Genomic DNA, 27,101 nt, shown 5'->3' with positions numbered 1-27,101 from the left:
CCTAAGGCCCATGCATAGCCTTCAAGAATCACAAAGCCACCAGGTACCACTTCAAAAACTCAATGGGAGGCAAAGTAAGTTAGAGGTTCGGTATGTGTGAAATATGTGTGGGAAATCAAGGCTGCGTAGAGTGAGTAGAGAGTAGACTGAACACGCTTGCTTGTATAAGGTAAAGCTATAGCTATTTTATTATTTGGCAGCACTTTGTTTTTGCAATAAACCTTTGGCAGCAGTAAGCTCAAAAAAATAAAAGTATATATATTTTAAAAGTATTGGATTTTTATTTCTCAAGGAAGTTGATAAGGGATGTGTAACTTGCACAAAATCTTTGTGTTGACATTTACTGTCCACTGTGGAGGCCATAGTGGTATCACCGAACACATGAAAACAAGAAGAGTCAAATTTGATGAAAACGTGTCAGGGTCTACTTCTGAAGTTAGTAGTTACTTTCAGGAGACTTCCTGAAAAGGATGATTTAACACGTGCAGCTGTAGAAGGTATACATGCATACCACTCTGTGGACCCTGACTTTTATTTATATAAATGACTGTTCTTCTAAATTTCATTCATTTTAACCACAAGATTTTTATGCACATAGGAAAAGGGAAGCAATAAGTTTATGTTTTTTGGCTCTATTGGCAGAAGAAAAACTTTGCAAATAATTAAATAATTCTAGTTTTAGTTGAGTGTCATCAGGTACTTTAAGTAATTAAATCATTTTAATTAATTCTAAAGATATATTGTTTTTCCCTTTTCTTCATGGAATCAAGGTAAAGCTTTTGGAAGTATATTCTATCAGAGGTAAAGCCATTATGAGTAAGATTGGAAATTCAGTTAAAAGTTCAACATGGAAGATAAAATTATTAATTTATAATAATAATACAAGTACAAATTTTGATAAAGCACACAGTGTTGTGGTAAAAACAATGTTCTTACTACATTAAGAAACCAGTGGAATAGTTGGAGTTGGTTGTGGCATACCCATAATTCATAACTGCATCCGAACAAGTGTCAACATTCTACTAATTGAAATAGAAGCTTTTGTTATAAAAATTTACAAATATCTTTATAGTCAGAGTCTCTGAACTATAAGATTTTGGGGGGAGATAACTGATGCTGATTACAAAAATACGCTGCAGCACAGCAGTGTGTGCCTTCTCTCTTTGTTGCCCATCATCAATCAAATTCTAGAAATCTTTATATCCAACAGTGGTATTCAACTTTGTTATAAATGAGTCGTTAAAATTTTGGTGACATTTTATTCAACATCAATTGGAAATTTTATATCAAGTTCAATAAATGGACCACCAAATTAGAGATTTACAATTAGTGAAAACAAAGCTTTATTTCCGTACAAAAGCAAGGAAGGAATGAAACAAAATAAATAGTGAGAACTCAAATACTATACAAGATTAAAATTTGCAGTTCTGTAACTGTGATTTGGAGTATCTCACCTGGAAGGAAGAATCTTTTGGTGGTGCTCCTATTTTGAATAAATTATACATTACACACGAATGAAATGAAATTAAGATGGCCTAGATTTTGTTGCATCTAATTTTGGCAAAGTATTTAAAAGAATCATAGAGACAATTTACTTGACAAGTGTTGTCTTATAAAAATATTTGTCAAAGAAAGATACTCTTCAGGAAGCAAAAAGATAGTTCCTTGAAAATATTTGAGCTGGAATAGGTACATTTTTCAATATGAAAAAAATTAGAGTTGATTATCTCCTCCATTTAGCAAATTTGCTATGAGTTTACCAAGTAATTCAGAACCTGAAGAAAGAGAATTTTCTCAATTAACAATATTATGGTCTACCAATCACAATCAATTGAAGGTATCAATAATTTCAAATTAATTAATCATAAAATGCAACTGCGAAGAATATTGCTGGCAACTTTATTTTAAAAGGCCATATTTTAAAAGACACATTCTTCAGAAAAGTGCCAGGGACACAATATTAGAGACAGATATGGCTAAAAAACATGTTAAGATATGGCTAAAAACCAAGAATAATTACTCTACTGGCTATTTAATATTCAGATCATCAATATAAAGAAGTTCTTTTTTATTTGTTTGGATGTACATAAATATGTTATTTTTATTACTTTTGAAATTTTATTTTTGCAAATAGTTTCTTAATAGAACTAGTTAACAAGTCCACTGGTATAATAAAATCAATTATTTGTTAATAAATACACATTTTTTAAAGTATAAAATTTTAATTATTTTAGCACTCCCTCTTACTCGCAAATGTCGCAGTTTGGATGATAAATTATATAATATCACCACTTTAAAAACATTTCGCAGAAGTTATTCGAGATCATTTTGCTTACATTTGCCAGAATTTAATGATATGGCTGCACCTAGCTGTATGGGAGGCTAGGAAATGTAAACTTTCTTGTGGGTAGCCATGTGCCCTGCCAAAACTCTGGAAGATACAGAGAACAGATACTGGGAGACAAGTAGCTTTCTGTCCTATCTTCCCATCACACTTCTGGCTAGCACATATTTTTCATGGGACAGACCTGCTGGTTTTTAGGAAGAAAGTAGTACAGTACCTTTAATATATAGTTTATATTCACATGGAAAGGAAGCTAAAGTAAGAAATGAATCAGCCGTATAAATGGAATAATAGAGCATCTCAAATCTCCCTCCAGAGATTTATTACCATTTGGTCATTCCTTTCGTTTTTATTAACCTCCAATTGCTCCATTTTCTATGTGTATGGTCTACTTTGATGGGTCTCACTAAATTCTCTCCTTTCATGGAATTCTCATGTTAGCGGAAGGGTGAGTGATCCATTGTCCCTGGAAGCCACTTTCTGACTGCATCATCCATCTTCCCTTGTAAACTGCACCTCTGTGGTCTGTGATGAACCTTCAGTCTTAGAGAAGGAGGAAGTCTCAGAAAGGTCTGATATAGTTTCTGGGTGCCTTGAGCTGCACATGACTAGCCCAACTTACACACACTGGCCTCTCATATATTAGACCCATCATATACCTGAGAGAAAGAGACGGTCTGGACGTGGTCACTAGATCTACATTTTAATAATTAGCCCTCAGCCTGGCCCTGCCTTTAAAAAGGCAAGGCTTATTGCCTTTAGACAAATTCCTGTTTTCTCTATCAGTTTTAACTTACTTTAAGCGATTCTGATGAAATATGTAAGGTTAAGATGGTAGTATTAAATATAAATACGCATATAATCATGCTATAATGACACAAATAAGTATTCACTTAACCACTTCACTTTTGGGGAATAATATTTAATATGTCTCTTTTTCTTAGCTAGCCTGTATCATTCACATATTCTTTCTTTCAGCATGGTTCAAGTTCAGAGAAAATAGAGGTTTTATTCCCATCAAAATCAGATCAGATTCACAGCCTGTGAAATCTACTCTTGGTGTTTTGCATTCAGAAGCATCACTATAAATGTTCCAGAATCTAAGACCTCCACCATCTGCTCCATTAGGCACTGGATTTCAGTAGCACTACTTGATTTACAAAAAGGAAAAGAAAAACTTAACATATCCAAGCAAAAGTTCAGCCCGAAACTTCTTCTCTTTCAAATAAAAATGACAGGCACTTCCTTCCCCTTTGGTGAATCTATACCTTCAGGTCTCTGCACAGGCTCACACTTTTAGATTTGCATTTTATCAGCCTTTGCCTGGTGAGCAATTTTTTTCCATTTTAGACCATGGTATTTTTTGTTGTTGTTAATTTAATACTTGTATGTTGAATTGAAGATTTATTCTATGCAACCCTCCTGATCACCCAAAACGTGGATCTTTTTCACCCAAAACGTGGATCTTTTGCACTTGTCCTACAAAGGGTCGCTGAAGGCTCTGTAAGGTCAATTTCAAAAGAAATCTTTCTGTGAAAGACCTTGTGTACCATGTCCAGAGGTCCATAGTTGATCTACAAATCTAGGCTTTTAGTAGCCCTCTTTTAATCATAATAGATGATTTCCAAATCGTGTGAACAATACTTTAAACTGAGGAGATTGTAAGGGGTAGCTAAAGTGCTTGAAAGTCAAGAATTCTCTTTGATAAAGCAAATCTCCCTTATTCAGAACCATTCCTTTCATTTGAATACTTGGCAGTATTCCCACCAGAATATTTTCTTAAGGAAAGTGAAGTTACATCTTAGAATAGGACTAATTTTATTAAATGAGTTCCCAGAAGCTTAAGTCGACTGAGTATCGTACTAACCATTAATAAGGTTTTTTGGGGGGGAAGAAGGAGGTGGTAATCAGTATTTGTTTGGGGCACTATTAAGTTTTCTTAAGTTCTCTACATATGGTTAATGTCTTGGTAAAGTTAGATTTCTATTTAATGATGTTTTCATTTTCTTTTATAAGAAAGAAAAATTGTCAGCAACAGCAACATAAAGAGAGACCACAGTGAGAGTGAGCAGGCAGAACTTAATACAGAATTTCCGTATTTATAGTATGTCACTTTTTTTCACAGTGACAGCCTGCTTTTTCTTGGAGGGTGTGTATTTAACTTGGTAATTAAAATTAGCATATTTGTAGCAACTTTAATTTTTTATGACTCATTCCTTCTACCAATTTCCCATTTTCTTGCACTACTGGATTCTTGTCTGAATTTCTATGTGTTCATCTCTGTACTTCTCCTGGGACAGACCATTAGATGAAGGGTTCTGCAGTCATATGAAATACAAGAGCTTTTTATAATTGCCACGGGTAAAATTAGCAAAGTCAATTATTTTCCCTATGGCTTTTCCCTGAAGATATTAGGGGTCTTTAAGGTAATTGCCTTAGGTGACACTTAGATTTTTAAATATCTCTAAGTATAGAAGTTGGTATATTAATCCTCTGGTAATTGTCCTCTTACTATTATAACTATAGTCTCATAAGTATGAATTAACAAGATTTTGAATTCAGGAGCGAGTTTAAAAATTAATGCTTGGGTTTTCATTCATTTTCAAGTATGGAACCTGAGGGCAACTTTTTATTTTTGTACTTCACTATATAAAAACCCTGGACTAAGAAACCTCAGAATGCCTCTTTTTAAGCCATAAATTCCCTGACTCCATTGAAATAAGTTGCTCTATATTACGTTCCTGTAGAGCATCACTGAACACTGAAATGATGGGGACATGCCAGAATCTAAAATTTTAGTGTTTGAGCATCAAATGTATCCATGAGAAATGCTAAATAATTGGGGGGGAATCATAAAATGGAAAAGCACGGTAATTTAGAAATCTGGCCATTGCAGGTTTTCCCTGGTCCCTGTGTTTATTTATAGACTGGATTTGTATTTTGGGATTAAACCACAGTGCAAACAAGACTATGTGGATTACTACTTGTCATCTTTCAAAAACAAACTAACGGTGTTTCATTTTACATATACAGTGATAACCGTAATATTTAAAGAATTGAAATCACAATGTTATTTAATCGTTGTATTTATTTTCATTTAATGAACCTATCACTGTACCTCACATGAGATGAGCCTGAATCTTGTCTAAACACCCAGAACATTATCACGATGTCACTCCTGGGGGCTGTTCTATTAAGCATTAGTGATTTATATTTCAAAATAACCAGAGGCACAGATGTACTCCTTACATAACTGATGTATTTCCTTATGTTAACTTTGTTTTCCTAAAGGGATAAATATGTTGTTTACAAAGAAGAATTTTGTTTGTATAAATATTCTCAATTTAAACGTATAAATCACCTCCCTTTATACCATCTATATATTTTAATAAATAAAGAGGCTGCTATTGGTTATTTGGTGTTGGTCTTACCTGTTATATTCATTTTCTTTCAAATTCATGTTGAAAAGTGAGACCTAAAAACATGCTATACCATGTATTTAAGTTTTTCTCTATCATAGTCATTTAAAATAGAAACAGTTGTGACCTTGTGTGTTTATAGTCTTGTCAGCATTATTTTACTTGTGGAAATTATTGAATTAATATCTTTTAGTCTTTCTAATTTGACACCCAAGATTAATGTTCTTTTCTACATATAACCCACTCAAGTGCAGGTTTTCATGACTAAATGTTATGCAACATTTAGAGTAAATGTTATACAAAAGAAAAGTGGTGTGTCATGTATCGTAACAATAAAGGAAACTATCTCCATATCAATTAAATAGAAAAGTCAAAATGCTATCGTAAAATTACAGTTTCAAAATCCCCAAACTAATTTTTCCACAGTTTTTTATCATTCGGTAATATAGCCACATATTAAACAGACAATATATTTATTTTCTGGGCCTACTTCCTTCATCTGTAAAAGTAAAAGTGATAAATGATTAGTGTTTGAGAAGTGTACTAGAAATAAGAAGACAAACTATTATGTTCTTTCAAAATTTATCACATTAAAACCTTGAACTTAGCCCTTTTGGTGCCATAAAGCAATGGAACGGAGTATCTTTTTGGCACAGGAAGGTCAAATGCCATCATGCAAAATGGACACTTCTCTGAATGTCTATCTCCAACCAGAAACCTGGTTTGACAGAAGAGCAAGAGAAGTATTTCTTCCATATGTCTAGCATTCATAGAAGCCTGTTTTTAAAAAAAAACAAACAAAAATGTCTATGTTCAACAAAAATACATCCTCTGCAATGGGTGGAGTTGAACCCACACCATGGTTGGCCATGAAAGGTAGAAATATATTGATTATAGCAATTTTATAGTACACTTAGCAACATCAATTTTTATAAATCCCTTTTTCTACTTTCCAGAAATAAAATTAATTAAACCAGCTTTTTCCCCTCCATTTTCATTGACATAAATTGCTATTTTTCCAAAACCAGAGGGAGGAAAAAAATCTGTTTTCCATCTTGAGTTATTCAGTACTCTTCTTTTGCCTTTCAAATGATTTTACCCAAGGAACTTCCTGAGCTGGGAGTTTACAAAAGTACTGGACAGATGAACAGCCAGTTCCTTCCTCTGCATCCTCAGCTACCTGAACTCACATCTCTTCCACCCATCCTTTCCTCAATCTGGTAGACTGCTACACAGTACCCCTTTCTTTGTCTCTTACTGTTCACAACTCGGTTGATTTCACCTCAGGAAATCTCCAACGTATATATCTATCCTCTTCAACCCTTTCCCTCTGGTTTTTCATTCTCTTACCTATTATTTCAGAAAAATTAACCATTTATCTTTTTGCCTTTTCCTTGTTCTTTTCAAGAGGAAAAATAAGCCAAGAAAATTTACGTGAAATTTAAAAACATCAGAGTTAAGGGTGCTAGACTCTTGTATTAAGAAAAAAGAAAATAATGTAAGTAGAAATGAATCCCCTAAGATAGAACCAGTGTCTCTACCCTCATCCTCTTATTAAACCAAATTTACCTGTAACTATCAATATTTAAAGATTATTTTTAAAACATTTACTATTTAGTTTTGTTTTTACTATTTGGTTTAACTACAGGTATTAAATAATTGTGGTTTTCTCTTCTATTTTTAATTACAAGTTATGGTATTTCTAACATATGGGTTAGCCAAGTTTTTGTCGGCTGTCCTGGGAACCTGCCCACCATTTATATATAACCTGTATATGGGGAAATGTGGTATAAGCTCCAAACAGTTGACTTATAGGTGAAGTTCCAAAATGCCGTGCATTTGTAATCTGGTACCTGCTATATTAGATTAATACTGAACTTGAAAACCATAAGCAAAAGAACGCTTAAGAGCTTTTCATTAGTAGCCACATATAGCAACTCAGAGCTGTGTTGATAATAATTTTAGTTTTAGCATTTCCATCATTTTCTTGAATCCTCAGAGTTGTAAATTCTCTACGAAAAAATTCACTCTAAGCCAAAGTTGGCTTATGGGGCCTTAACCCAGGAGCAAATTTTATTTATTTAGCAATAGTGATTGGGGAAGAGCCCTTTTCTGGCAGCTAATGACCTACTGGAGGACTTCTGTGCCCAAGGCAAAGCTGAAGGCCATTAGCCCAACAGGTCATTAACTGACAAATGCCTGACCCTGAGGTCATTTCTGATACTGTAAACTGTGAAAACATTAAAGTGGGTTTGTTGGAAAGTATGGCTCTGCCAAGAAACTTTCTTCTTAAGCATTTTGGAAAATGCATTAAATTGTTTGTTATTATTTATGTGGCTTAATTGTCTTTCTTTGAGGCCATTTTCACTGTGCATAGCAAGTCAGACATCAGTAAACACCATACTGTATGTCCAATTTTCAGTTTTTAAAGGACAATTTCCCTGTGTAGAATATCAGATTATTTCATTACTAAGCGGTTTCAGGTACACTCTTGTGGATCATTTATGTTTTCATAATGTGTTGAGCTATATAGCACTTACCTTTTTTATATTCCTCCGAGATGACATACAAAGCTACAAAGAAGTGAAAAGAGCCCTGAAGTAGAAGTCTGTGGACTTAACTCCTATCACTGGCTTTTTTTGTTTTTTTTTCCCAGTTAGCCATTTAACATTAGATAGCTCATTCTACCTCTCAGATCTTTTTCTCCAGACCATTTATGTAATGTCTTAATTATCCCACTTTACAAATGAAATTAGAATCTTCGTAATGTAGAATAGTTAACATTTAGTAAAATTGCTACCAAACATTTAAAAATAGTATTAGCATATTTTTGAATGCTTACTATGTAGTAGGTACTGTTGTAAGTGCTTTATGCATATTAGTCCATTTATCCCTCCTGAGGTACAGGAAAAAATTAAATTATTTCTTCAGGATAATTCTGCTACTAAATGATAGAGCTGCAGTCTAAATCCAGGCTCCAAAATCCTATGGTTATCTAAAGTAGAAAAACTAATGAGCCAACAAAGAACCATGATAACTTTTTTGCAGTTATGCAGTTACCACACCCTGCAATTTATCTTAAACAACTAGTAGTTTTTAAATATTGGAATACATATTTCAATACAAACATCAACAGGAGCTTTATGAAACATTTTAATTTCATAAAAGAACTAGTATGCAGAAGCAACTTATTTTCTTAGTTTCCTCATCTGTAAAATAAAGGCAGCATTATCTTCATCCCCTATATTCTTGTTAGTGCCAGTATTGTAGGAAAGAGTCTGAACTTAACAACATATAACCAGATCCTGAATATGGCATGAAATACGAAGGAATACAAAAGAAACAAGAAAAATTGTTAATAAAATCAGAGATGTAATAGAGAATCCAAAATATTTTATAAATGTCAGATTTTTAGAGATATAGATGCATATTTCAGCAATATAAAGCAAAACCTAAATTAATGAACTCACCTTTATGGCAGATTTGTGATGAGGAATTTATAGGCTTCATTTGTTCAAGACTTTAAAAGCTATAAGGTGATATACAAATGTAAATTTCTGAAAATTGTGATTAAACAAACTGGTAACTGCAAATTTGTTTTGAAATAGTTATGGTTGATATAGCTAATTCACATATTAGAACAGTATTGATAATTTAACAAAAATTTTTGTGTGCATTGTGCTAAGCATTACAGATACCAGTTTAAAAGCTAATTGTGTATCTTTATAAATTGGAGAATTTCTAAACCAAGGGTATCCAATATTTGATTCAAGGATGTAATGCAGCCAGTCTCAAGTTTCTACTACCTGGTTTTTTTTTGAAGGAGGTGAAAAAAAAGGATTACCTAATTTTCTAGAACATAGTACCAGTAGGGCCAAGTTATTTTTTAAATTCCATTGAATCACAGATTTTGGAAGGGTGGAAAGGAATGTATTTGGAAGAAATACAATTACAGTTTTAGAGAAGATGCGTAGATTTTGATGTATATGATTCGTGCTTTTATTTCTGTGGCTGCCTTTGAAGTGCAAACCTTGGGATGTCTCTAAATTACAGACATCTGCCTTTTAATGTGGCCCAATTTAAAGAGGAACTGGTTGAGCTGAAAAGTGGACTAATTACCCAGAAGACATGGTATCCTTGGAATTTTCAGGATATGTGTGTAAATCCCAGAAAAATCCTGAAATTTTTAACTCTTTGTCCACATGGGTTCTAAGCCACTTTGTTTTTATAAATCTTGTAGGATCAAAGCTAAGGCAACATCAGTGATCTAAACCAACAAGATTGCTATGCGTCTAACAATATACCCCATAGGACCCGAGAATGATTCTGTTTTATCCTACTTCTATTTAATTCAGTTAATTCACATGTTTTGGTGTAAAATGATAAAGAAATTAACATCCTTACAAAGATATTTCAGAATAACAATGTTTAAACTGCATATCAAAAATTGGGGGATTTCGTGCACAATTAAGGTGGCTAACCAAGGTAGGAGCTATACGTGACATGTATCAGCATGATGTAAGATAATGTTTCAAACCACAGGTCACATCCTGTTTATTGGTGAGTGATGAAATCAATTTAACAAATTACTATCAACACTTTTTTAAAAAAAATAAAATACAATAGAAAATAGATAATGAAATTTGTTTTATGAAACTTTTCACTCATTTTTATACATATACGTGTATGCATGTATTTCATCATGATGTAAAATACAGTTCTTACTGCAGGTTACAACTTAAAAATTTTGAGAGCCAGTACTATTTGGCAGTGTTCTAGCCAGCAGCATCTACGTTCAGTTGATGAAATTCTATACTGGTATTCTGAAGTGTCACGTTGTGAACTTGTGTTTCTCAATGGTGGGATTAACTTTTAGGTAAAATCACACTTGGAAAACATCACTTAACATGACTGAGAGTGCCGTCCAGTGAAGCAGTGAAAGAAAATGGAGATTATCAGCCACTTGGGAGAAAGTAGGCAGACCACTGAAATGGCAGACATAATTCTCTCAGAGAAATTTCAGTCAGAACAAGGCGTAACAGTGCCACTAAGAACGTCCTAACATAGAACAAACTGAGTACAGCAGACTTCATGTGCAGCAATTCCCATTTAGAAGAAGGTGGAAAATCAAACTAACTGTTGTTAATAATGTCAGAATTACTTTGTTTCTTTCATAACTGAGTATTCAATTCTGACTAAGCACCAACTATTTACAGTTTTTGTAGGAATGCCAGATACTTGACACAACCAACTTTTTATACCCTACTCCCGTGTTTCCCCGAAAACAAGACCTAGCCAGACAATCAGCTCTAATGCGTCTTTTAGAGAAAAAATTAATATAAGACCCGGTCTTACTGTAATATAAGACCCAGTCTATGTAGTACAGTATAGTATAATATAATATAATAATACAATACAATACCGGGTCTTACATTAATTTTTGCTCCAAAAGACGCATTAGAGCTGATTGTCCAGCTAGGTCTGATTTTCAGGGAAACATAGTAGAAAGCATCTCCTCCTTTCTTACGAAAAATTAATCCTGATTTAAGCATTTTAAATTATCTGCCACTTTTTCCGGCACCTGGTCATTGTTTAAATAAATAAATGATTAGCTGTCATTGTTCAGTGACAAACAAGGCCAAGAACCATGCACTTTCATTCAAAAAGTGAACACATATTTGGACTATTTTCTTACTGTTAGTAAAAGAAATCCACATTTTTGGTTAGTTACCTATCCCTTACAATTGTTATGAATAAAAACCTGTATACACTGCACGTTTAGGTAAGTCTGATCATGGGGCTTACTGTTGAGAAAGCACATACACCTCTTACCTAGACAAGAAAACAGGCCCGAAGAAGTGATGTGGCTGGCCCGAGGTCATGCAGCTCATCCACCCGTTAACCTTCTAAGTGATCAAACGCAAATGAATGGCCTTTACCTTTGTAAGGCTATAACTACTTTCATTAGTACAGTATCAGGCTCGTCGTAGGCTCTCTGTAATTATTGAATGAGTGCACTCGTCAGTAACTATTAAATTCCAGCACTTCATATTCAAGCCATTTTCCTGAACTTGTGGCCTATTTAAGTGTTATCAGTTGTGATTTTATACTTCTCTTCAGTTCACTGAATTTTCCTGAATCCTTTTTGACAAATGTTACCAGTAGTTAAGAGTTTATAAACCAATGTATCAGCTGTTCTAAATTAAAAATTAAGATTATCAATTTGCTTAGTTTTTGCTGCACCTGTCCTACTGGTAGTGCCATTTCTCTCTCTGCTCTTCCCCCTTAGCCAGAAAGAACTTCCAGCCCACGAGAACAGATTGCCATCCCTCCCACAAATAAGCCCGGCCTTAACACATTTGGCAGCATTGAAAAGGCTCCCTTCAGAAAGCCAAGTTAGACGCTTCCTCCAGAACTCCTGTGAGTTAGTGGTGTGTTTATGGCAACAGACCTTTCATCATTGTCTTCATTAAACCTGGTCTTTGTCTGATAGGAAGGAGTGGAGAGAACCATTCTTTCATAGACTTCATCAACGGCTTTATTAAAGCCACTCATTTATATTAATCAGCATTGCAGATTAGGGCTCATCTGCACTGCTTGTGCCCAGGTGGTGGGTGAGTAGATTCGCCCCTTGTTTGGCCAGTACTGCTGCTCCCTGTGTTCTTCACAGGTTGCTTCTCCATGGAGACTGCCAGCCTCGACGCTGTGGCTGAGCTCTGGGGACTGAATCCACCTGGATGGAGATAGTTTGCTTAAACCCAGCTTATAAATGATAAAGTGCTTTACAAATGTCAGCTGTTATTATTGGTCTCCATATGGGAGTGCGCTACTCCTAAACCATTCCCTCTCTGCCTTCCCTTGGTAATGTTAATCTTCTAAATGCATCGCTCATATACTTTGCTTCTTGTGTATGAGGAGAAACTAAAGAGTGACGCCACCTGCTCTGGTTACCATTAGCAGACTATTGAGCATCCTTTATCTATAAATGTATTTTTCTATAAGACCTTTTCACTGACAGCATAGGTTTCGCGGCTTAAAAAAAATCATGACAATATCCTTTCAAATACCAAAGCTCTTTGAAAAGGATATATTTACGTCTGATCTGTCCTTTGCTCCTCCCTAGATGTATGTGAGAAATAATTCTTCCCCAAGGGCGTTTTACCTTTGCTACTGCTTTATGCATTGCTATTTGTTCCTGAGTGTGGGGGGAGGAGTGCAATAAATTTGTGTGTAATTAATGCCATCAGCACTGCAGATGCGTGCACACAGGACTGTTTCGTTCGCTCGCAGCTGCTAAGAGTAGTAAAGGCTGAGGGGCCATGTGTTCATTTGCCTCCTAAATAGAGTGATGGATCACATGTTGTCTTGTCATTCCACACTATAGTAAAAACCGTCATTAAAATAACCTTTCCAGTGCAAGTTTTCGAAAGACAACTATAAATCTGTAATAGCCTCCATGGTGTTTGTATACCAAGCAAATTAAGTATGTAGCAACCTTTTATACATGAATTAAAATACAACTATACTACTTTATTACATTGACTCAGTTAGCTTGCTGGCTTTAATTGAGACACATTAGTTTATAGTTAAACGTTTTTTTCTAAAGATTTAGTTGCATTTTACTTTTATTAGGTTGGTGCAAAAGTAATTGCGGTTTAAAAGGTTAAAAATAATTGCAAAACCCACAATTATTTTTGCACCAACTTAATAACTTTGTGTAGGTGCTCCTTTGCTCAAACCAAAATGTTCTGGTTTACTAGCTAGATATCTACAACTCTGTTGAGTCTGTTCCATCTGTCAAATGATAACTGACGGTACTCCTGAATCACATCTACTGAGAAAGGCACAATTTGTCTACCCAGAATACTTGCTACCACTGACTGAGCTTATTTTTGCTAATCCAGGAACTACTGATTAATACGTTCCATAAATCATTGTGTGGACACAGCTTAGCATGAGGCCTGCCTGAGCCCAAAAGCAGGGTATTCTTCTGCTCCCCCCACAGAAGTGGATTTACTGTTTTTTTCTGATTATTAAAGCAGTATAATAAAAGGAGAGAAAACATAATGCATTGTAAATTTAAGCAATTATAAATTTAAACAATTCAGAAAAGTTGAAGAATTGTTTGATTAAAAATCATTTAGAATCTTACCAGTTACACATTATCATCATTATTAATAGTTTGTTGTCTCTCCTTTCAGACTTTTTTCCCTGTATACATAAACACATGAATTGACTTCAGGTTTGTTTTAAAAATACCTATCATGCTGTTTTGTAATCAGCTTTTTTTTCCCTTAAGAATACATTACAGACATCTTTTTATAGCAGTATGAGGATGTTTTTTGGTCATTGTTGTTGTCTTACCACCCCCTACTTCTCTCAATTTCTATTTTTTTATACTGAGAATTTTATCATAGCTCAGGGAAGAATCATCACACCTTTTATGAAATTATGCATCATTTTAGTTTTCAGTTAAAAAAATCATTGAATTGTAGTTACCCTCGACAAAGGAATGATGCAATTATGTATCTCCCCTGAGATTAATTAAATTTGTCCTGTAAATTAACTGTTTAAGAAATTCATTCCACAAAGAGGATTTTATGAATTTGACTTCAAAGGCAAGGGAAGTAAAAAACTAAAATAAATGAATGGAACTATATCAAACTGAAAAGATTCTGCACAGCAAAAGAAACCATTGACAAAATAAAGAGGCAACCAACTAAATGGGAGATTTTTGCAAACAGCGCCTTCAATAAGGGGTTAATATCCAAAATATATAAGGAACTCATACAACTCAACAACTGAAAAACAAACAATCCAATTAAAAAATGGGCAGAGGACCTGAATAGACATTTCTCCAAATAGAACATACAAATGGCCAATAAATATATGAAGAAAATGCTCAACATCACCAGTCATCAGAAAACTACAAATAAAAATCACAATGAGATATCACCTCACACCAGTTAGAATGGCTACCATCAACAAGCTAAATAGTAACAAGTGTTGGAGAGGCTGTGGAGAAAAAGGAACCCTCCTCGTACACTGTTGGTGCAGCCACTATGGAAGGCAGTGTGGAGGTTCCTCAAAAATTTAAGAATAGAATTACCCGTACGACCCAGCAATCCCTCTCCTGGGTATCTACCCAAAAAATCCGAAAACATTTATTTGTAAAGATATGTGTTCTCCGATGTTCATTACAGCTTTATTTATAAGCTTTATTTATTACAAGCTTTATTTATTTTGCCAAGACATGGAACCAACCAGTGTCCTTTGATAGATGATTGGATAAAGATGTGGTATATATATATATATATACACAATGTAAATCTCTTCTCCCATAAGAAAAGATGAAATAGTGCCATTTACAACAACATGGATGGATCTTGAGATTATTATGCTAAGCAAAATAAGTCAGACATAAAAAGTCGAGAACCATATGATTTCACTGATATGTGGTATATAAAACTGAAAACAACAAAGGAACAAGACAAATGAAGAAACAAAAACTCATAGACATACACTAGTTTAGTGGTTACCAGAGGGTAAAGGGGAAAGGAAGTGGAAAATGAGGGTAAAAGGGATCAAATATATGATAGAAGGAGAATTAATTCTGGGTGGTGAGCACACAATGTGATATATAGATGATGTATTACAGAATTGTACACCTGTGAAACCTATGTAACTTTACTAACAATTGTCACCCCAATAAACTTTAATTAATAAAAAAAAATTCATTCCAAAGGTTAATTATATCAGATCTGTGTGCTAAGTAAGATTCAGGTGCATGTGGATCCTACCTATTCCTTGTCTTTGGTGAAAGGCTGGTAATGGAAGTGGGAAAGATCAACAGTTTGCTTAGGAAGTGGACAGTATGTACACTGTCCACTTACTTTTCTATATGACCTCCTTGGTAGCCAAAAAATAAGGTGGCAGAAGAAGCCAGCTCGTAACACTGACATTGTGAATGGTTACCACTTCTGGCTCATTGGAATCTAAGATGATAGACGATTGGGAAACAATGTATGGTATTGCCGTAGAGTCAAATTTAAACCTATGTCACAATTTGAAAAGTATTTATGCGTTCTCATGGACAGGTAAGCAATTCTGCTGTTCCCACAACCTCCAGAAATGCAGAAATGATGAAAATTATCTCCTTTTTGTTTACTCTCTAGAGAGCTAACGTAAATTTTATAAAACTGGTGGTGATAATCATGTAACCTGAAATTATTTCAGGATACAAAAAGTGAGTATTACAGAGATCTCCGATTTTGGGTTAAAATAGTCTTTTTGTGTGTTCTGTTGTTGAATTAAAATCCACTTTCTTCTAAAATGTTTGGGCACGCAATTTAAAAAATACTTGTCTTGATTTCCTTACTACACCCTTCATTTAGCCAGGACTTATATGGAATATAGAGTAATAATATAGATGTATAGAAGAATAGTAAGTTAACACTAATTGAGACTTATTATGTTCCAGATGCTCTTGTAAGTGCCTTACTTATTTACTCATTAGAGAAGGAAGTGGTGTGACCAAATAGTGCCGTTATTTGTTTGATGCAACTTTGCACTTAAACCTGAAATCATTCTTAATCTGTTACGTGTGAATTATTCCTAAGCATCGGAGCCCTTCAAGACCCAGAGTGACCTTTAAAAGTGTGACCTTTAATTGACCCAAGCAGGACTTCACCAACCGGTGGGGTGGGCTACCAGTCATAATTGTTTAAAACATAGAAATGGTTTAAAAATAGAAATTGTTTTGTGATTCTAGTTATTAGAGCCAAGAGGGGTTCGGTACAAAAAGTTTTGTAACGAAAGTAATCAGTAGAGTTCAGACAGAAGGAAAGGTTTATGCAAAAAAGAACAGATTACCAAAAAAGCAGTTTTTAATTTTACATGGCTAATTCTAAATAATAAGCTTTGCATTTCTAGAAGCTCAGCATCTTAGAACTGGAAGGGACCTTTAGGAATTATGTTTTGCAACTCCTCTCATTTTATAGTTGAGGAAAACCAAAAATTAGAGAAATTAATTGATTTGCGCCAAATCTCACAATGAAATAAGTAGTAGGCTTGAAGTAGAATCTAGATCGCCTGGCTCCTAGCCTATCTTATTTTCTTAGTAGAAAGTGTCTGCTTACGCCCATCCCCACCCCAGGGCCTGAGAAAGTGAAGTCCTGAATCTTCCTCTTGGTTGCTTTTGTGTAGAGCAACAAGAAGTCTGGGTCATGGGCTCTTAGCCTCAGGAGGTCTAGCATTTAGACTTCTGACTTCTCCTCTGGCTGCCACTTTCCTTGCTACCATTTTGGGTTGCTTGAGCAAATTATTCCTCAAGAAAGTGTAGAAGAAAAATGTCATTAAGCAAGTGCTTTCATATATTTTAGTACAGTAGGTATCTAAACCAGTGAATGACTGTGGAAGTAAGCCATGTAATGAAAAAAAGATTAGTTTTGTTAAAGTATGTGTGGCTGGTAGCCCTGTGGTCTTCCTAGAAATATTTGCGATTTTGAAGGAGGGTGATACTCAAATACATCTTTCTTTGGTGTAATTTTAAAAATAAACATTTCAGGTAATGGAAAGAGATTTACGTGTGCACTGGGTAAGTCACCCTTGCCTGGGACACATTTAACTCCCCTAGGCTATTCCTGCTTTTCATAATCTATCACTTCCTGGATTTGTTAACCCACGATAATCCAAAACTTTTTCCTTGATGATTGTCGTTGGTTATGTAGATGTCTTCTGCACAAGTAAGTATGGCCATTTGGAATTACAGGTCATTTATAAATTATGAACTTGTAAGTACAGGTTTGCCAGTTTGCTGATTGCATTAAGGAGAAGAAGAAAGAGAGAATAACATGCTTTTGTTGTTTCCGCCTGGTGTGGAATTTCAGGGAAGTAAAGGAACACTCAGGTTATCCAGAGCCAGATCCATTGTTAAAAGTTCATGCCATCATTTTGACATTTAGTGTTGGACTTTCTCTTTGTAAATCCCTCTTCACTTTACCAGTGCTAGTCTTAGAGCTCAAACTGTTTCAAAACCATAACGTTTCTTAGTGAGTGATTGATCTGTATTATGTGTCCAGCCATCAGGGGGATCTTGGGATGTTGCTTGTATAAACTGTAATCCAATCTGATGCTGTGCATTTAGTTACAGTCTTTCATAGACCCATTGGCGATACTCAATCCTCCTGGATTTGGGAATAGGGCTTATCTGATACCTTCAGGGGAAAAAAATCCATTCATTTTTCTCTCTTCCCCACTTAAATAACTCAACACATCTGGTAACACTGTAGGATCATTGTCCTTCCAGTTCCTCTGCAGCTCATATTGCTACAATATTTCTTGAGTATTTGGTTACTAAAGGGCAGTGTGATTTAAAAAAAAAAAAAAAAAGACTATAGGTCTTACAAGTTAACCCATTTGCAGAGCTAGAAAAAAATATGCCTTTAATCAGCAAAATTTCCATATCAGCAGCCTTTTGTGTGTTATGCAGTATGACTATAAATATAAATTTGGAGATAAATGCTCACGTGTTAAAATTTTAAAGCAAGTCTTTCTATAAATTAATGTAATTTGTCTCTAAGAAAATGTTTATTAAATCCAGGGTACCTGAAATTGAAGTATCTTGTTGTTTGGGTCTGTATCCTTTGGCTTAATAATGTCTTCAATTACGAGAATGATAAAAGCTGAAACAAAATCCTTTAATTCAATCAGAACGGAGCTAAATTTTAGGAAGCAAAGAGTGGGAATCAGATACAGGACTGCATAATATTGGAAGCTAAATATACAAGATATTAAGACTTCATAAGAAGCAGATGGGGTTGCCTTGAGGTATTCTTGTTTGAAATGGCTGCAATGAGCATTATAATAAAAGCACTATTTTGTCCTTTTGAATTAAGCTAGTTTATGCAAACAACTCTAAATTGTACAGTAGTTCCAAAGAGACCATTTACTGTTTTCTGCTTGTTTTACATTTTGGAACAAGTTCAAAGCTTTTGATTTTGCTTGATTTTTTTTTTCTTTTAAATAGCCTGAGCCTTGAAAATAATACATGTTTGATGAATACGATTTCAATATTGTGTTTCTGTAAAAATTTTCAGGTATGACAATAAGGTATGTTTGATCCGGGGTCCCTACACAGAATATATCCACAGTACATTTTAACTACAACAGAATGAATACATCTGAAAGGTTAACCATTCTTTTGCTTTTTTTCCTTGTATTAAGTATGAAAATTAGCATTTTATAATGCCTCCCAGAATGTGGATATTGAAAAAGTATCCACCTGACAGAAATAAACATACAGAAAATAAATTGGGTTAAGATTGCATTAGGTATCTGAAATTTAAGCTTATGTTCAAAATGGCTATTGCTGTATTTTCATGTATATTAGTTAAATGCTATGCTTATAAGATTTTTTTTTTTGCTTAAATTATGACTGAAAAAAATTGGATCACAGCTCTTAATATCCAGGTGGGCAATGCCATTTGCCAGGATATTTCATATAACTCTGCTTTTTTTCCTGTCAAACACAAATACTGCCTTGCTACTAAGCCTTCTGAGGCATTCTGAGGTAAAAATAGGGATACATTTTTAAAATTGTTTCCTTTAATTTTTGGTCTTGTTTTTCAGGTTGTGGAACTTTTAGCAAGTGCCCTTATGGATTTGGTACAAGGAGTATACTATGAAAATTCTACTTCAGCAAAGGTAAGAATTTAGTAGTCATTATAAAATGTTAGGTTAGAAACCCTTGTGGCAAAACTAGGATTGATGAGCGAAAATGTCATTTTTGTTTTGTGTTTAAATTGCACATGACATTTTTTTTTAGATTAGTGTTTTGGCTACAAATTCATGGCCATACGCTTAGTACACAGCAGATTTAGCCAATTAAAACAACCTCTTATCCCCTAGCTGGATTCACAGTCTGTTCAATCTGCAGCCGCCCAGTAGACACCAGGATTTTGCTGGCTGGCAGGTAGCGCTGTCACAAGACAAGCAGGATGGAGGAGCAGCTCGTGCTGAGGTGACTGGGCCTTGCTTTTCCCCAGAGGAAGGGGCCTTCCATGTCCCAGAGGAGTAGGCATGATTTCAAGAAGATGACTGTTGAGGGAGGACTGTCATTTATATCCAAGATCCAGAATTTGCTGCATTATTAAATTCTCTATGATAAGTAGAATGGTTGCACAGTCGGATTATTTTGATAAATTTTATGGGTCTAGAATTAAGGTTTTTTGACTCATTTAGCAGGACATCTCAAGAAGGGTTAGGTTTTATTTCCTTAAAATGCAGTTATTTCATTTCAGTAGGATATTGAATGTGAAGCAATTGCTTCATTGACCATCACCATCATTAAACATGGTACATACTATTATAAGGGATTCCTATCTTAAGTGTTTCATTATTCTAACTTCTTTAGCTTCTGTATTAGCAAGATTTCACTCACTGCAAATTAGAAAAAAATATGCTTATCTGCATATCTTAAGCTTTTTGACATTTCCATTTGAGAAAAGAAGGACAAGTTTTACTGGAAGCGAAACATAGGGCATGAGCGACTTGGATAAGAAATTTGAAAGTATAACCCAGGGACTCTGGATGGTTCAGAGAGTGGTTAGTGAAATGTGAAGAATTATATCCTGGACATCTGCTAATATTTGGTTCGGGGAACTAAAATTCCCAGTAGTCATATCTAACTTCACCTTAGCAGCATAGTGGTATGTGGGACCTGACAGGATGTATGACCACGGTGGTCTCCCTTGGCTGTGTTTTCAAAAATATACCATAGTTCACCATGGGTAAAGGTCAATAGCAAATTGTAACGCGGAGGACTCCTGGTCCAGTTCCATTAATAGAAAGTCATCCTGTGTATAGTATGATGAAAATGGTGATAGCTGAGCAGATGACACTGTGGTAAGTATTCACCTCCTACGTTTTTCACTTAATCGTCACAGAAATCCTAGCAGACACTACTTCTGTCCCTATTTTACATATGTGAAAACTGAGGTTTAGAAAAGATTAAGTGACTTGCCTATGGTTACACAACTTGTTCGTTGAGATTTGAACTCCAGAGCTCAGGCTTTTTTGTTTGTTTGTTTGTTTTTCTTTTTTTTTGTTTTTTTTTTTGTTTTAAGTATTTTTTATTTTTCAATTACAGTTGACATGCAATATTATATTAGGCTGATTAGTGATTAGACATTTGTATAACTTATGAATTGATCGTTTCAATAAATCCAGTACCCATCTGACGCCATACATAGTTATTATAATACTACTGACTATGTTCCCCATGTTACACTCTACATTCTTACGACTATTTTGTAACTACCAATTTGTACCTCTTAATAGAGCTCAGGCTTTTAACCTCTCATTCCACTGACTGCATACTTTAATGAAACCTGATTTGCTAGCAACCATCTGCCATACCTGAGATCCCACCGTAAGTGATGATTATATTCACCTCTTGTGGCAGTTAAGGCATTGTTCTCCCCTGGACGTTTCCAAGGTGTTCAACTTAGTTTGATGTAAAATATTAGTATTTTACAACTAAATATCTGTCAATTTTTAAGTGAAAGTGTTACTGGTTTTAAGGTTCTTGATTAATCTATCCACTCTTACCATTTGTCCACTATAATTAGCCCAGTTCATTAATAATTTTGTGACTCTTTGTTAAGTACTTTCTGTATGTTAGGCAGACCTAATAGCAACAACAATAAATGCTTGGGTAGCACTTTACAGTTTGTACAGACTTTCTTTCCACACAATCACCTATGAAAAGGGTGACATTTGTTGGTATACCCATTTTATAGAGGTAAAGCCTGAAATGCAGAGATGACAAATGGCAGGAAAGCATAGTGTCTGGAAACTGTTAATGCATGTTTGACAGTGACATGATCTGAACCCGGGTTTTTTTGACTCCAAGTCCCGTATAATCTTTTTCTTCCTGGGAAAGAGAAAAGAGGAAGCAACAGACTTTGAAGGACTGTTGGTCATTCATGAACCACCACTTAGCAAGCGGCAGTCACTGGCTTTGACAAGCTAATAATCTGTAGCAATGCTTTATTCATCTGCCCTCTTTTCCCACCACTTTCCCAAACACAGTCCTTTAAAAGCACTACAGACCTTTTCTAAGCTGTTAGATTTCTGAATATAGGCAAACTATTTAAAGAGCTTTTCTTTTTTTTTTTTTTTATAGTGGAAGCAAAAATGCACAGTTGAACTGAAACTAAGGAGTACTTCTTGATATCTCCATTTGCGCCCCAGGTCCAATTTAGGTTAACCACATTTCCCTTCCTAACCAGAAAAATTCTGGCTTTTCTTTTGTTCCTCTGAATGTGTTTGCCATTGGAATGGCTGTTCAGAATTTGGTTTTTCTAACTTGGCCCAGAATCACTTTCAGAGGCAAAGAGAGCACTGCCCCACATGAAGTGCCTTCAAGGTTTTCATGTTCTGGCACAACTGGGAAGCTGCCACAAGTGGAGGTCATGTGGGAAGTGGGTTGCACAACCTTCCTAGCCTTGGGCCAATTCAGTACACAAAAGAATTGCTTTGTGATTTAAAATAAGCTGCAGACCATTTCATCTCTCCAGGGATGAAAGGATACAATAGCAGTCTGTTTTCTATATGGCTACTTAATACAAAGATGGAGAATCTGGGTAGTGGAAGAATAGCATTCTGTGGAGTAGTATCTGCACATTGAGGGTAGGTACATTAAAGCAAATGGAGGGTAATTGGAACTGAATATGTTTGAAATCACCTTCTCCAGAAGTTTGTATAGTGATTAACTAATCCCTTCTTAAAACTATGAAAATTTGTGTGATTTACGTTAGTAATACTTAACGAATTGTAGGTCAATTGTGATCATGTAAATATTCAAAGTAATTTAGGAAATTCATTCTTTGTTCTATCCATTGAAAAATAACATTTTTAATTTTACATTTGCTAATTTGTGAACCATTTCTTCCTTACAATAAAAATTAGTCACTGTGCTTTCTTTAATGTTTATAATATCTCCCTTCCCTCTACTGTTTGTTTTATGTTAGCTAATTGAAGAAAGAAATATTAAATAGAAAAATTGCATTTTAAATGGTCCTTTGCCAGTCTAAGAATTCCTCAATCAAGCTCTGCCTTATCCATTGTACTCATGTTACTCACTGTACACACTAAATATTTAACATTTTAGCAAAATTGGCTTTGAATACACAGACCTTTATATCTAAAATCCTTTTTTAGCTCAAGGTTCTAATCCCCATCTATATGCAGTGATTGTCACATTTATATCTGTGCCCCAGATCTTTAATTTCCAGGCTCTTATTAGACATCTGTACTTACATGTCTTGAAGATTTTCAAGCTCAACACTTTCAAAGACAAATTCATGATCACTCCCTCGTCGTCTTCTTCAATGAATGAATGAATAAATTCTTTTTAACATAATTGTCTTATAACTTGTTTTATGATTATAAAAGTAAATAGATATTTATTAAATAAAAATTAAAAGCATAGGAAAAGGTCAACAGAAAAATAAAAAAATATTTTATATAAACCATCCCTCAGAAATGAATCATAATTATATTTCAGTGTATTTTCTTCTAAATTTCATTCTGCATTTCTCCCATCTTTGAGTTATTATATATGTAATTTTTGTCCTGATTTACTCCCCAGGATAATCATTTTTGATCTTCAAAAATATAATTTTAATGGCTGTTTAAGATTTCTTTATACTACTGAACCATAATTTACTGAACCATTGAACAGTTTTTGGACACTTACCTTGTTTACTTTTATTTTTTTTTACTAATTTAAACAATATTGTGATGAACGTCTTGTATATAAAAAATATTCTGAAAATAAGATTCTTGAATCACAAAGTAAGAATATTTTCAACATACCCCTATGCAGAAAAGGATTTTACTATCCCTAGAAAAGCCTGCTTGTAAGGTCGGCCCTTGGTTGGCATCTGGGAACTTGGATTTTAGGAGTTTTTTCACCATTCTCTAACTGATAAGGCAGCTCACTGTACCTGAACTGTTTCTGCAAGCAATATGGTTTATGCTGAACCCCTGCTTTCTTTCTGCAAGTCTGGAATTTTGGTACATGCTAGGCAAAGGATGTCTACGTGAATAACCCCAGCAAAAGCCCTGAGCACTGAGTCTCCAATGAATTTCCCTGGTAGACCACATTTCACATTTGTTATCACATGTTTTAATTCACATGTGTTAATTCTTGGAGAAATTAAGCATATCCTGTGTGACTCCCCTAGTAGAGGAAGGACCCTTGGAAACATGCACTTGGTTCCTCCAGATTTCATCTCATGTACCTTTTCCTTTGCTGGCTTTGCTTTGTATCCTTTTGCTGTAATAAACCAGAGCTATGAGTCCAATTATATGCAGAATACTGTGAGTACTCCTAAGAAAATCATCAAACCTGGGGGTGGTCTTGGGGACCCCACCACCCTCTTTTTCTGGTTCTTTCTTTATTGTTTATTTCCTACCCACTCCTGTTCCCCCGTTACGAATCTAATCAAGGTCCTCTGCAAGGAAAGTGTCTTCAACTCATGCCGGTGTTGAGATGGGGAATAATACACCTCTTCCCCATCCTCAGAGATTCTGCTCATGTTAGCTTGACCCCAGTCTCAGGAAAGTGAGAGGGTTTTAAAGAAAATCCAGTTCTTGGAAAAGAACTGGCTTTCACAGAGTCACTGAAATTGTAAAGATCCATTCTACTTTTTTGCAAGCACACATTATATTTTCAGTAGATTATTCTCGTGTGAGGAATATTGTGTTTTTGTGGGGCAAGATTACTTCTATCCATTTATTTGTTTTATCTTTATGATTATCTTGCTTTGGCTCTCAGGCAGATTTCAAGTAAAACATAAAAATAAGATAATTCAGTCCACTAGGAAGTTATGGGTTATCTCTTACCTGCAAAGTCCTATGCCACCATCTAAAATATAATAAAAATATAAGCAAGATGAGTTTTACCCATTGAGAAACATAACAGTGGGGAGATGTGAACAAAGAGTCACATCTTCTTGGGAAAATCAGAAAAGACAGTAAGGAGAACACGGTCCTTAAGACAGACATTTAAGGATGGGAAGGATGTCTATTGATGGAGAAGGATGGCACCAGGCAGAGAAAACAGCATTATCAAAAGTAAGGAAGTGTATTTAAGATCAGGGCTTCCTCCACATAAGAATAAAAGAATAGTGAGAAGACTGGGTAGGCTGGTTTTATTACATGCGTGAAGACTTACATGAGAATGTAGAACTAGTACCATATTTAGTAATTGAGACAAGAGAGGGATTGAGGATCTTTAAACAAAGGAATCATGATCAGGTTAACCATTGGAAAAGTTGATTCACCACATTTACGGGAAATTGGAGGGAAATGAGAACAGCTGGGAATGCAAAATAATAATGAAAGCCCGAGGTCCTCATCTCCCACTTCAACATAGCTGTTCCCTTCTTGATGGTCATATCTCTACATCAGTATCACCTTCTCAGAGAGACCCGCCCCCCCACCCATCTGAAGTAACCACCCTACTTAATTCTCTTTTTTTAATCACCACAGTTGTCATCATCTGATAGTTTTCTTATTATTTATTTTCAGTCTCGTCCTACAAGAATATAAACTCTGTACAAGGAGGGATTTTGTTTACCATCATATTACCAATACCAGGACAGTGCCTAGCATATTAGTAGTAGCCCAAAAATATTTGTTGACTTATAGAAAGGCCTAGAGTGCTTGGAATGGAAGGTTTTCCTCATTTTTCGGACAGCTGTATTGATGTACAACAAACTGCAAATGTTTAAAGTGCACAGGCTGATATGTTTTGATACATGTGTGTACCAGTGCAACTATCATCGCAATCAAGATAATAAATGTATCCATCACTCCCAAAGAGGAGGCTTGCTTACTGCTCGCCATAAAAGCACCAGATGCCCCAAACTCAATGTTCTTTAGCAGTAACACGAATCCACTGAAGGCACAGCATCCATCTGAGCCCACTGCATTGCAGGACTTGGGACCCAGGGTAACCAACACAAATATGCTGATGCACATGCTTCTTGCTGTGCCATGAATAATAAAGTCCTTTGTCTCTGACCCAGGAGTCTTGTGTATTCTGGTAGCATCCATAAAACAGCAACAGGCTAACTCATTAGTTTATATGTAGGGTATAATCAAATCTCAGACCCAACAACTAGACCCTGCAACACAATGTTGAAGTGGTGGGAATGAACATCTTTGCCTTGCTCCTGATGCTAGGAGAAAAACATTTTAGTATTTTTGTTTTTGTTTTTATAGAGGCTCTTGATTAGTGAAGAAGTTACCTTACATTTCTAATTTCCTGAGAGTTTTTATTAGTAATTAATATTGGATTCTGACAGTTATTTTGCTGTAGCTATTAACATGATTGTATTTTTCTTTTTTACATTTTTTTTCACTTTTAGATTCTTTTTCAGTCTGTTAATATGGTGACTTGATTGATTTTCTAATGTTAAACTGGCTTTGCATTCCTGAAATAAACCTCACTTTATCATGATGCAGTCTCTTTTTCATAAAATGTTGAATTTGATAGGTTAAAATTTTGTTAATTTCTGCATCTATATTCATGACGGATATTGGTCTGTTATTTTCAGTTCTTTGTAATGTCATTGTCTGGTGTGAGTATCAAGATTATGCTGGCCTCAAAATGAATTGGGAGATATTTTCTTTCTTTCTTTTTTTTTTTTTGAAGGTGTTTTTTTTGAAAATTTATTGGGGAACAGTGTGTTTCTCCAGGACCCATCAGCTCCAAATCTAGTTGTGGAGGGTGCAGCTCAGCTCCAAGTCCAGTCGCCGTTTTCAATCTTTAATTGCAGGCAGTATAGCCCATCATCCTATGTGGGAATCGAACCAGCAACCCCATTGTTCAAAGCTCACACTCTAACCAACTGAGCCATCCAGCCGCCCTACTTTTAGAAGGTGTTTGTGTAGAATTAGTACTATTTCTTTCTTAAATGATTGATAGAATTTACTAGTGAAGCCATCTGGACCTTCCTTTGTCAGAAAGTTTTTGATTGTTTGTTTTTTTAACTACAAATTCAATGGCTTTCAAAACTGTCAGGTTATTTAGGTTATTTATTTCTTCTTTATTGGACTTTGGTAATTTATGTCCTGCAAGGAAACTGTTTATTCCATCTACTGTATTTTGCCATGTATAATACGCTCCCGTGTATAATGCACACCCACGTTTTGGGCCCCAATTATCGGGGGAAAAATCTGTTTTAATTTTTTAATTCAAAATTTTATTTGTTTACATTTAGGCACTTATTTTTTGTATTATAAAGAATTTTGGCACTTATTTT

At 35.1% G+C, this 27,101-nt stretch overlaps 1 protein-coding gene across 4 annotated transcripts in view; it reads left to right on the top strand.

The window, feature by feature from the left end:
* PDSS2 (decaprenyl diphosphate synthase subunit 2) overlaps positions 1-27,101 on the top strand; it is a 207,568-nt gene that overhangs the window by 116,519 nt on the left and 63,948 nt on the right. For all 4 annotated transcript variants that reach the window (XM_033103100.1, XM_033103099.1, XM_033103098.1 and 1 more), the window contains exon 4: positions 19,393-19,467. In XM_033103100.1, the coding sequence (XP_032958991.1) occupies positions 19,393-19,467 (75 nt within the window). The remainder of the gene's footprint in view (positions 1-19,392; positions 19,468-27,101) is intronic.

This window comes from Rhinolophus ferrumequinum, chromosome 3, assembly GCF_004115265.2.
Source record: "Rhinolophus ferrumequinum isolate MPI-CBG mRhiFer1 chromosome 3, mRhiFer1_v1.p, whole genome shotgun sequence".
NCBI classification, from domain to species: Eukaryota; Metazoa; Chordata; class Mammalia; order Chiroptera; family Rhinolophidae; genus Rhinolophus; species Rhinolophus ferrumequinum.
Note: the sequence above shows the minus strand (reverse complement) of the source record. Positions and strands in the feature narration are given on the sequence as shown.